This window comes from Haliotis rubra, unplaced genomic scaffold (assembly GCF_003918875.1).
Source record: "Haliotis rubra isolate DU_JTF1 unplaced genomic scaffold, ASM391887v1 Scf736, whole genome shotgun sequence".
NCBI classification, from domain to species: Eukaryota; Metazoa; Mollusca; class Gastropoda; order Lepetellida; family Haliotidae; genus Haliotis; species Haliotis rubra.
The window spans coordinates 326,550-339,319 of NW_025767453.1; the positions used below are offsets into that span (position 1 = coordinate 326,550).

General features: G+C 40.3%; 1 protein-coding gene across 1 annotated transcript; it reads left to right on the plus strand.

The window, feature by feature from the left end:
• The first annotated feature begins 9,276 nt into the window (after window positions 1-9,276).
• On the plus strand, window positions 9,277-12,186 carry LOC124259775 (filaggrin-2-like). Its single transcript, XM_046693980.1, has 4 exons — window positions 9,277-9,402; window positions 10,102-11,500; window positions 11,711-11,752; window positions 11,921-12,186. Exons 1-4 carry the CDS (start codon window positions 9,277-9,279, stop codon window positions 12,184-12,186), a joined length of 1,833 nt encoding a protein of 610 aa, XP_046549936.1.
• The last annotated feature ends 584 nt before the right edge of the window (window positions 12,187-12,770 follow it).

Consider the following 12,770-nt stretch of genomic DNA (forward strand, 5'->3'; position numbering starts at 1 on the left):
CATTGAAGGGTTTGCCTGGCATGATATACATAGAACGGTGTGTCTGGCATGATATACATAGAAGAGTGTGACCGGCATGATATACATAGAAGAGTGTGTCTGGCATGATATACATAGAAGATTGTGCCTGGTATGATATACATAAAAGGTTGTGCCTGGCATGATATACATAGAAGAGTGTGACTGGCATGATATACATAGAAGGGTGTGTCTGGCATGATATACATAGAAGGTTGTGCCTGGCATGATATACATAGAAGGGTGTGCCTGGCATGATATACATTGAAGGGTTTGCCTGGCATGATATACATAGAAGGGTGTTTTTGGCATGATGTACATAGAAGGGTTTGCCTGGCATGATATACATAGAAGGGTTTGCCTGGCATGATATACGTAGAAGAGCGTGACTGGCATGATATACATAGAAGAGTGTGTCTGGCATGATATACATAGAAGAGTGTGTCTGGCATGATATACATAGAAGAGTGTGACTGGCATGATATACATAGAAGGGTGTGCCTGGCATGATATACATTGAAGGGTTTGCCTGGCATGATATACATAGAACGTTGTGTCTGGCATGATATACATAGAAGAGTGTGACCGGCATGATATACATAGAAGAGTGTGTCTGGCATGATATACATAGAAGATTGTGCCTGGTATGATATACATAAAAGGTTGTGCCTGGCATGATATACATAGAAGGGTGTGTCTGGCATGATATACATAGAAGGGTGTGCCTGGCATGATATACATAGAAGGGTGTGCCTGGCATGATATACATAGAAGGGTGTGCCTGGCATGATATACATAGAAGAGTGTGACTGGCATGATATACAAAGAAGAGTGTGTCTGGCATGATATACATAGAAGGACGTGCCTTGGATGATATACATAGAAGGGTGTTCCTGGCATGATATACATAGAAGGGTGTGTCTGGCATGTTATACATAGAAGGGTTTGCCTGGCATGATATACATAGAAGGGTTTGCCTGGCATGATATACGTAGAAGAGCGTGACTGGCATGATATACATAGAAGAGTGTGTCTGGCATGATATACATAGAAGAGTGTGACTGGCATGATATACATAGAAGGGTGTGCCTGGCATGATATACATTGAAGGGTTTGCCTGGCATGATATACATAGAAGGGTGTGTCTGGCATGATATACATAGAAGAGTGTGACCGGCATGATATACATAGAAGAGTGTGTCTGGCATGATATACATAGAAGATTGTGCCTGGTATGATATATATAGAAGGTTGTGCCTGGCATGATATACATAGAAGAGTGTGACTGGCATGATATACATAGAAGGGTGTGTCTGACATGATATACATAGAAGGGTGTGCCTGGCATGATATACATAGAAGGGTGTTTTTGGCATGATATACATAGAAGGGTGTGCCTGGCATGATATACATAGAAGAGTGTGTCTGGCATGATATACATAGAAGGGTGTGCCTGGCATGATATACATAGAAGGGTGTGTCTGGCATGATATACATAGAAGGGTGTGTCTGGCATGATATACATAGAAGAGTGTGACTGGCATGATAAACATAGAAGAGTGTGACAGGCATGATATACATAGAAGAGTGTGTCTGGCATGATATACTGTCTTTACTTTTAAGGTTCTGTCAGATGAAACCTCAACAGTAACATTTGTCAAAGATTTGGTAAAAAGTAAAATATGAGATTGGATCTGTTTTTTACCTCAAATAAGTAGAAATTCAGATCGAAGCTTTTTGACCTCTTTTGATCTCCTGATAGTCCTTCAATGTCTTTTGCTATGGCGAAGGGATTTAACTTTAGAGGATTACCATCCGGGGAAGACATTATAAGAAATCGTGCCCAGTGATCAATGTTGACAGGTGATACATTAACACGAATCATCTGATTCGTGAGAGCGATTTTTTTATTTGTTGGGGTGCCATGGTTATATCGAATAAGATTAACCTTCCGAGCTCTCCACTAACCATGGGGTGTCTACATGAACAATGCCTTATGTCTGTGGATCTCCAACAGACGGCACCAAGGATACCAGGAGGGTAGATTCAAGCAAGAAAATATCTTGAAAAGATAGATCCTACCAGATTGGCCCATGAGCCACCGCCATCTGGCATAGGACTGTCGGCAATAAGTAGTACAGTAATTTATGCTTCCAGAAAGCATTAATGCCCAAAACCAAACGGAATATTTTTGGAAAAATCAAAATGAATGCAAAATACTTACCATGCACAGGACTTGGCGTGACCAGCCGATTGATATAATCAGGCCCATTCTACCACCCGTCTAGGTGAAGTAAGGGTCAAAGTGGTATATTGGGCAAAGGAACGCTATTCCTGGAACCAGTGCCCTCAACCAGCAGAATTTCGTCTTCCACCGACACAGGGGCGCATCCCACGACAAACAGGTTGCCAAATTCAGTCGCCTCTCACGACCAGCAGTGGGGTGCTGTGGACACATTCTGCTGTTTGCGTCACCCAGCACTAACTATTAGGAGGTAGCGCTTCACGAGTGCCAATTTACACAGTGCAAACGGGGTTTTTTTGTGTTGTTTTTTTGTTTTTTTTATTTAACTTTTTTTAAGTACAAAACCATGACATCAAATAGCAGTCAAATATAACCATGTGTTTGTATACAGAGTTTTGCAAGCATATTATAACAAATGACATTGTAGGAAAATGGGTCGGTTGTACGTTAGTATCCACCAAACAATTGATGAAAATCTGACCAAAATCCAACAAATTTGGTGAAATTGCAAGAAGAGATGGCACGTGTTCTCTCGATATTGTAAACTTTACTTATTTCGTTTCTGATCGTATCGAAACTAGGTGTACAAGTATATGTTCTAATTTTAAAGAGAGTAAATTTGACAACTGTTATCAGGAGATTAAGGACATCGTTCCTTTTTTCAGAGAATCCAAATATGATTTTCTTCTTATCGATATTCAATGTGATATCTGTTTTTGGTTTTATCCAGTTAGAAACTTGATTCCATATGTTTTTAGATTTTGGACAGTCGTAAAAGAGATGAATTCCGCTTTCTGGTGCATTTTTACAAAATGAGCATAACTAAAAAATTACTCTCTACATACCCGATCTTAAACAAAAGTCGGTTTATTGACAAGATTCTATGCACTAAAGAATATTGGAACCATCTAAAGTCTGAGTTTGTGTGAGCTCGAAATATCATCTTTTGATAGGATTTCCATTCTTTTTCACTTATATCTGTTTCAAGTTCATCTTCCGATTTCTTTTTATAGCTATACATAGCAGAGTCTGAAATTGGAATAAGTATATCATAATATGTTTTTTTCTACGCATGCGTCGGGTGTGAGTGGACGTGTTCACTTCAGCTGACTTGAAAACTTGACTTCTAAGCCATGTAAGTTGTGCTATACACATGATAAATGAATCAATACGCTGTGTATATTCCCGTAGTAGTCCCGAGTTAAAATTGTGAAGTTACGTCCCCTCACTCTGACTTACCCGTGCAGGTTTTGCAACCACACATTATCCGGAGCAAACCACTGTTATGTTGTGGTGATGTTGAATCCAATCCTGGACCAAAGGACAACGTTCCTCTCGAAAAATCTAAGTCGGAAATTATATCCGTTCTCACTCGAGAAATACAACTAGTCAAGGAAGAAGTACAACATAGCGTGGGTCAGCTCAAGTGTGAAGTGATCAATGTCCAGGAAAACCTGAAGTCAGTGTCTGCAGTCATAAATGGACTGAAAGATGATGTTGTAAAACTAAATGATGACCAACATGTTCTACGCTTAGACTTAGACGCTTTAGACGAACAACTGCAGGATCAACACTCTATTTATTCGTCAAAGGTTGAAGAGCTTGACAAACTAATAGAGAGATTAGAGATCTACAGCCGCACAGATAATGTTATCCTCTTTGGCATTCCAGAGGATGGACGAGGTGAATCTTAAAGCGAGAGTAAATCAAAGGTGGTTCAGTTGTTCAGCTCTGTGTGTGGCGATGGAGATAACTCTATACAAGCAGGCGACATAAAAAAGATCTCACAGATTAGGTGGTGACAACAGCTCCAAACCCAGACCTATCATTGTTTCATTCTGGGACACGGAGACAAAGATATGGGCACTGAACAAAAGAGAGGATTTAAGATCAAAGAACATTGGCTTTGCAAACGATCTCACTCCTAACCAGAGAGAAACTCTTCGTGACCTATCAGCGAACGGTAAACGAGGCTATTTCAAGAATGGAAAACTCGTCATCGTCAATGAACATTCCACACGTGAAACTCAACAACATGGAGAAAAGGATAACGGTAGACGAACCGTTCGTTTTATTAGGAACGGTCCCAGACCTAAGAGGCCATAGGGACACGGGCGAGCTCGTCCAAACACACCCCAATCTCTACGGACACTCGACAACACGTTTATATCTCCACGTGGAATATTTCTGGTATAAAAAATAATGAAAACGATATATATGTTTTCTAGACTTTGTTAAGACTTTTGATATTTTCCATCTATCAGAAACATGGATTAGTGACGAGTATTCTCACCGTTTCCCAAATCACAAGTGTTTCGCTGTTCCAGGAACAAGGATATCCAGGCGGAATTATGGTATTCATAAGAACCTGTCTTGTTAAGTTTGTAATGAATGTTCTTAAAAGCACTAACTGCATATTTCTGCTATTCGACAAATCTTTGTTTCCATTTGGGAAAGATGTGCTGTTCACTTTTGTATACATTCAACCGGGAGGTTCTAACTGGTACAAAGATAAGACTTGTAAAAACGGCATATTGTTACTGTTTGATAATTACAATGATTTTACGTCCACATTATCAGATTATGAAAGTGTCCTATGTGAGGACTTTAATGGAAGAACCGGCATAATAGATGACTTCACTGATGATAACTTTAAGTATATTGTACCAGATTTTGAAGAAGTGAATGATTACGTATCTGATCATTTTAAGGAACGACGGTTCTCTTGTGACAACGGAGTAAATGTATTTGGCAATACCTGATCGAGCTATGTAGACTCCATAATTTACACATATTCAATGGCCGCTGTGGAAGCGATAAGGGTGTTGGTGATTTTACTTTTATTAGTAAAAATGGTTGCAGCGTTATTGATTATGTCATTGGATCAGAACCCATTTATAGAGAAATACTATCTTGCGACATCCTTTCAAAACCTGATTCTGAACACCTGCCAATTATATTCTCATTACCGACCAATACAGGTTCGGGTAATATTTCTGATAACAGCACGGCTACTTCTGATTCATGCTTTACCAAGTACACGTGGAAGCACGATTTCGAAGATATCTATGTGTCAATGCTCGAAAGCTCATCTGACTCTTTGAATGATGCAACGTATATTTCTTTATTTGATATTGAACAAGGGGTTAACATGTTTCCTGACGTATTATTGAGGTCAGCTGATTGTATGAAGCGAGTTGTTAAGTCACGCAGCAAGGTATATAATTGGTTTAACAATGCGTGTCGATCTTTTAAACATCAGCGCTGTCATTTCTTGAACATATTTCGTAAACGCAAAGACGAGGCGTCTCTAGCCGCTTATGTAACAAGTAGAAATGCATACAAATCAGCTTGTAAGACGGCCAAGCGCAACCAGGACGATAAGCAATTAATTGAATTGAATGATTCAATGGGTGACCCTAAATCGTTCTGTCAAAAGCTGAAACACCTAACCGGTGGGGTTTAATCATCGGATACTAGTAATATATCTCCAGAGACTTGGTTTAACTACTTTCGGGACCTGTTTGCTGAAAACTAGAATGACCTCAGCGACGATCCATCGCTCGATGATTACATCTTGTTCAGTCAATGTGACCTGATGATGCATTTGATTCACCAATTAGTATAGGAGAAATATACTCCAGTATTACCAAGCTCAAGGCAAATAAAGCGTCTGGGGATAATTACATAATTGGCGAAATGTTTAAGTTTTCAGCATATTTTCTCCAACCTTTCCTGGAAATTTTATTCAATTCTCTTTATGATAAAGGAGAGTTCCCTTTGTCCTGGTCCAAAGCTATCATTATCCCATTTTATAAAAATGGAGATAAAACCTTGCCTGCAAATTACCGTGCCATATCACTTCTCAGAGTATTTGGCAAGTTATATACAAGTATCTTAAACAATAGACTTGTATTCCGGGCCGAGTGCTGCAATAAAATTAAACAGGAACAAGCTGGTTTCCGATCAGGATACTCTACCATTCATAATATCTGTACCCTACAGGCCCTTATCAGTAAATACCTCTCAAAAAAGGGTGGAAAACTCTATGCTTGTTTTATTCCGTTCAACAGACCAAAGCTCTGGTATCTATGAAAAAAGAACGGACTAGGGTAAAAAATAGATAAAGTGTTGCGATCTGTGTACCAAAACGTGAAAGCATGTGTGCGTACATCGAATAACGTAAACACAGAAGTATTTGAATGTACTCTAGGGGTACGGCAAGGTTGTGTTCTTAGTCCATTTCTGTTCTCATTTTTCATTAATGAATTGGTCGATGAAATCACGTCCACTTGTACAAATGGCGTTCAGTTATTCCCTGACCTACTCGAGCTGTTTCTTCTTTTATTTGCTGATGGACTCCAAAAATAAATTGATATTTTAGAGAATTACTGCGAAACATGGAGTCTCCAAGTAAATTTAAACAAGACAAGTATTGTTGTATTTAAACATGGGGGCAGACTTTCTAGAACGGAAAAGTGGACCTACAAACTTGTTCCAATTAAAGTTTCATCATCATATAGATACCTTGGCATGCTATTTACTAGAAATCTCACTTGGCACGCAGCTATAAATAATCTGACTCTTAAAGCTAAGAAGGCTCTTATAACCGTTCAACGTAGCTTGTTTAAGTTTGAAAATCTCTCATATGAACTATATTTTAAAATCTTTGACACTAAAATCCTTCCAATTCTATTATATGGTTCTGAGGTGTGGGGTGTTCAAAGATTTAAAAGCATTGAAAACATTCAGTTGCAAGCTTGTAAACGTTTTCTGGGCATCCGCAGATCAACATCCATTCTCTTCCCACAGAGGTTACTCCTGTCATATCTTCCTACGTAACCTCTGTTCTAATACGGCCCTTTCATGGTGTGAGCGTTCAAGACTCGTGATGGGAGGCAATCAGATTTAGTTGTGCAATCAGCGACGTTGTTTCAAAAGTGATCATTCAAGGCCTTGGTAATTTCCGTATGCTTCGAGAAAACTAAACTTCTTCCCCTGCGCGATGCGCAATAGTTTCTTCTAGACAGAACTCAGTCATGTTATGGCGGATCAGTGGCGTCTCCATCGCCCTCGTTGACAACGGACAAGCTAGCCATTACACGTCTTGTGTGTAACATCAACACAAGTCCCCGGCAGATGGGGGGATATTTGTGGCCCCACATTTGCTTGTGTTAGTCAAGTTGAATCCATGTCGATGTAACAAGTGTTCTGATTGGATAGAAGGAAGGGAGATAATTCGTGTTGCGATCTTTTGCCGCTAGGGGATTTTACGAGAACCCGGAAATATGGCCGTATTAGAACAGAGGTTCGTAGGAAGATATGACAAGTAACCTCTGCGGGAAGAGAATGATCAACATCCAGCGATATTGTATTAGGTGCATGCGGAAGATTGAAACGTTCTATCTTATAATCTTATATTGGTTGAAAGTCATCTCAATGCGTCCTCACCGCTACCCCTTAAAAACCTATAAGATGCTACATAACTGTATCTGGTTGAAAAATGCTAGCGAGGCTAGAAATAAGCACAACTGGGCTATGTTAATCAACAAGACATTGTTCCAACTTGGTCTCGTATATTCATGGGTCGGTCAGGGAGTTGGGGATGCTACAGCTTTTTTATCCATTGTTCAACAACGATGTAAGGATTGCAAGAGTGGACCAGAAATATTCAAACTGGAAAATGTTCTTATTCGTATTCATTGTTTAAACAACATTTTATGTGTGAAAAGTATTTAACAGACGTAAGTATAAGGAAATTAAGTGTATCGTTATCGCAGTTTCGATGTGGCTACTATGATTTAATGTATTTTAAAAGAATATGTCATGTTACTGAGCGCCAATACTGCAAAATGTGTGACAGGAATATTACTGAAGATGAATACCATGTCCTTCTCATCTGTCCACAGTATGAAGACCTAAGAAAGTATTATATACCATCTAAGTACACGTCCTGTCCTACATTTTACAAATTCAGCATACTAATGTCAACAGAAAATGTATAGCTACTTCAGAATATTGCTACGTTTATACACCATGCACTGTTAAAACGCAAACGCGCTTGTACCACACACCCATTGTACCTGTTTTTTACTTGTACTATGGGCCTCTGGCCTACAGTTCAGAAATAAATGTTTCTCCCTTCAGCAAGATATCTTGTATGTTTTGTAAAACATTGTAGGAAAAGATGGCAGTGCAAACGTGTGTCGGTCATGATATACATAGAATGGTGTTTTGTCGTAATGCACTCTGGAAAAGAGTTAGTCTGTCACGATATACACATGACAACAGTGTGCCTCACAAAATAAACTCATGACAAAAGTGTGTGTTTTCATGACATATAGTGTTTTGGAATCAGCTCTGTTGGCAAGAGGTTGACGATACCAACCCACACTCAACAAAGGCCTGAGTAAATAAACGAGGAGTTTATTACACAGAAGTCACAGGATCATCTTTTACATAATCAGTCAATAATAGTATGGATTACAAATACTTAATACAACGCGTTCACAACGCAATCAACTTTCAAAGTGCTTAAACACCACATGTATATTCGTTACACATTAATCACAACGTAATACAATAGTTCAATATTCTACACATCACCCCAGCCGGCGTTCATACAGTCACAAAACAGCATAGTGCTCACAACGTAATGTAATAGTTACGGTACCCGACACACTATACAATCTATAATAGTCACAAAACCGGGTAGGTAAATCAGTATTGCATAAACAATCCTGAGCAGAAATATATGACAGGATACCACGCTCCACATAAACCTGAAAGTACTGCCAAGGGTCGTAACATATAGTTAAGGTATTTACAATATATTAAGGTTAACATAGAATAACAATGGTAACGATGTGTCAAAGTAGAAGATAGTAAAGTTTCTTACCTGAGTAAATACACGAAGAGTATATTATGCAGCAGTCACAAGATGATTTGTGACTGTGTGTCGTCCCTTTTTATAACTATTCCAGCTAGCATAGATAAATGCATTTACTGAAAAAATGACGACAAAGTTGTTGCCGATACAGACGCCGTTCTCATTGGCCCCCATCTCGGCTCCCCACGCCCACGCGGGTTTGCTGAGCACTGCTCCATACGTGTGGGAGACCTGGTCCACCTCGATAAATGTACACTGCAAACAGTCGTCGGGAATTCCAATAGCAACAATTTAAAAAGCAAACCCATGCTAAACTTGAAACAAACACGCTACCCTTTTTCGACCCAACTTGGAACATTCTGGCTGGCCCGTGTGCGAAAAACGCATTATGTCGTTAAGCGCACGTAAAATCCTCCTCCTCTTCCTCCTCCTCATCATCATCGTCGTCGTCGTCGTACGTAGTCTCATCAGTCTTAAATGAAACACAGACTAAGGACAGTCGCCATTGTCTTTCTTGTTTGGTTGGATGGGTTGGAGGTATAGTTGAGTTGGTTTGCTGCATAGTTTCCGTGACTTCCCAGCTAACACGTTTTTTCAACGTTGTGGGAAGGTTGTAGATTGGCAACCTCATGACACAACGTTGTCACAACGTTAGTATTACAACGTTAGCATTACGTCATTTTATGACGAAATGTCACACCATAACACCAACAATATACGCAGATATAAACAGAGCTATATACATACAATTGGTATTGTAAGAAGCATTGTTGTAGATACACTGGCTATGGTGGTCAGTAGTGACCTACTTTGCGGTAATCACAAACCGTCTATATACAAGTGATTTAGTAAATACATATCAAACGTCTTTCTGTTTCTACTGTTTCTATACATAATCAATCCAGTTATAGAAGCTATCTTGGAATAAGATTCAAAGCTCTTATCTTAGCTAACAAGGGCATGGAGCAGCCACCGTAAGAGACATGTCACGTCTTCACATTCAGGTCTTAGCCACCGTAAGAGACATGTCACGTCTTCACATTCAGGTCTTAGCCACCGTAAGAGACATGTCACGTCTTCACATTCAGGTCTTAGCCACCGTAAGAGACATGTCACTTCTTCACATTCAGGTCTTAGCCACCGTAAGAGACATGTCACTTCTTCACATTCAGGTCTTAGCCACCGTAAGAGACATGTCACTTCTTCACATTCAGGTCTTAGCCAGCGTAAGAGACATGCAACTTCTTCACATTCAGGTCTTAGCCACCGTAAGAGACATGTCACGTCTTCACATTCAGGTCTTAGCCACCGTAAGAGACATGTCACTTCTTCACATTCAGGTCTTAGCCACCGTAAGAGACATGTCACTTCTTCACATTCAGGTCTTAGCCAGCGTAAGAGACATGCAACTTCTTCACATTCAGGTCTTAGCCAGCGTAAGAGACATGTCACTTCTTCACATTCAGGTCTTAGCCAGCGTAAGAGACATGCAACTTCTTCACATTCAGGTCTTAGCCAGCATAAGAGACATGTCACGTCTACACATGCAGGTCTTAGCCACCGTAAGAGACATGTCACTTCTACACATGCAGGTCTTAGCCAGCATAAGAGACATGTCACTTCTACACATTCAGGTCTTAGCCAACATAAGAGACATGCCATTTCTACACATGCAGGTCTTAGCCAGCATAAGAGACATGTCACTTCTACACATTCAGGTCTTAGCCAACATAAGAGACATGCCACTTCTTCACATTCAGGTCTTAGCCAACATAAGAGACATGTCACTTCTACACATGCAGGTCTTAGCCAACATAAGAGACATGTCACTTCTTCACATTCAGGTCTTAGCCAACATAAGAGACATGCCACTTCTTCACATTCAGGTCTTAGCCAACATAAGAGACATGCCACTTCTACACATGCAGGTCTTAGCCAGCATAAGAGACATGTCACGTCTACACATGCAGGTCTTAGCCACCGTAAGAGACATGTCACTTCTTCACATTCAGGTCTTAGCCAGCGTAAGAGACATGTCACTTCTTCACATTCAGGTCTTAGCCAGCGTAAGAGACATGCAACTTCTTCACATTCAGGTCTTAGCCAGCGTAAGAGACATGCAACTTCTTCACATTCAGGTCTTAGCCACCGTAAGAGACATGTCACTTCTTCACATTCAGGTCTTAGCCACCGTAAGAGACATGTCATTTCTTCACATTCAGGTCTTAGCCAGCGTAAGAGACATGTCACTTCTACACATTCAGGTCTTAGCCACCGTAAGAGACATGTCATTTCTTCACATTCAGGTCTTAGCCAGCGTAAGAGACATGTCACTTCTTCACATTCAGGTCTTAGCCACCGTAAGAGACATGCAACTTCTTCACATTCAGGTCTTAGCCAGCATAAGAGACATGTCACGTCTACACATGCAGGTCTTAGCCACCGTAAGAGACATGTCACTTCTTCACATTCAGGTCTTAGCCACCGTAAGAGACATGTCACGTCTACACATGCAGGTCTTAGCCACCGTAAGAGACATGCAACTTCTACACATGCAGGTCTTAGCCAGCGTAAGAGACATGTCACTTCTTCACATTCAGGTCTTAGCCACCGTAAGATACATGTCACGTCTACACATGCAGGTCTTAGCCAACATAAGAGACATGTCACTTCTTCACATTCAGGTTTTAGCCAACATAAGAGACATGCCACTTCTTCACATTCAGGTCTTAGCCAGCATAAGAGACATGTCACGTCTACACATGCAGGTCTTAGCCAGCGTAAGAGACATGTCACTTCTTCACATTCAGGTTTTAGCCAGCATAAGAGACATGTCATTTCTTCACATTCAGGCCTTAGCCAGCGTAAGAGGCATGCCACTGCGTGGGAGGGAGTGTCAGACACATATGGCATGTTGAGAGCACTATCTCCACTGGGGATTCTTCTCATCTCCGTAGACCTTCGGGACACCTACGGGCACGTTTCTGTCCATCCAACAGAAGGAACAGCTAGAGGACAATTAAAATGCTTATGAGCAAATATGAATCTTACAGTTATGAATATTGGCAGCCCATGAATGTTTGAGATTATCAGAAAGCCGAAGTGTAAACTGCTGCATAAGTACCTTGCTATCACCGACCTCTTAAGAAAGCCATACAAACCCAAAACCAAACGTACACAGGATATTGTGTAGCCCATGTACACGTAGTCCTACCCGAATCATCAAGAGGATTCAACACATTATAACCCTGAAATTGGTGTGTATGTGACTCTAACTGAATTAACCTTCAGCAATATGTATCCGCTCTAGACATATGATTAAACTACAATGGAAGCCTGCCACATTCCCCTAGAATTATACTACTACTTACATTTCTACCAACTCTGAAGTAATATCTACAAATCTTAATGTAAAGGACGTCATTAATTTTACAATATGATTTTCCCCAGACTTCAGATTCATATAACAAAATAGGCAGAATGACAGAATCAAACAATTTAAAGAGATCCTGAGCTGACAAAATACCAACATTTCTTTGAAAAGAATAGATAGACATAAGTGCTTTGTTACTTTGGGAGAGCAGACAGTGTTGAGCCTCTGTCCATGATAGTCATGAC

Coding starts and splice junctions, on each gene's coding strand:
- LOC124259775 (XM_046693980.1), top strand. CDS start 9,277: ATGACGACAAAGTTGTTGCCGATACAGACGCCGTTCTCATTGGCCCCC. Junction 9,403..10,101: donor CCTGGTCCACCTCGATAAAT/GTACACTGCAAA, acceptor CTCTTATCTTAG/CTAACAAGGGCATGGAGCAG. Junction 11,753..11,920: donor TGTCACTTCTTCACATTCAG/GTCTTAGCCACC, acceptor CTACACATGCAG/GTCTTAGCCAGCGTAAGAGA.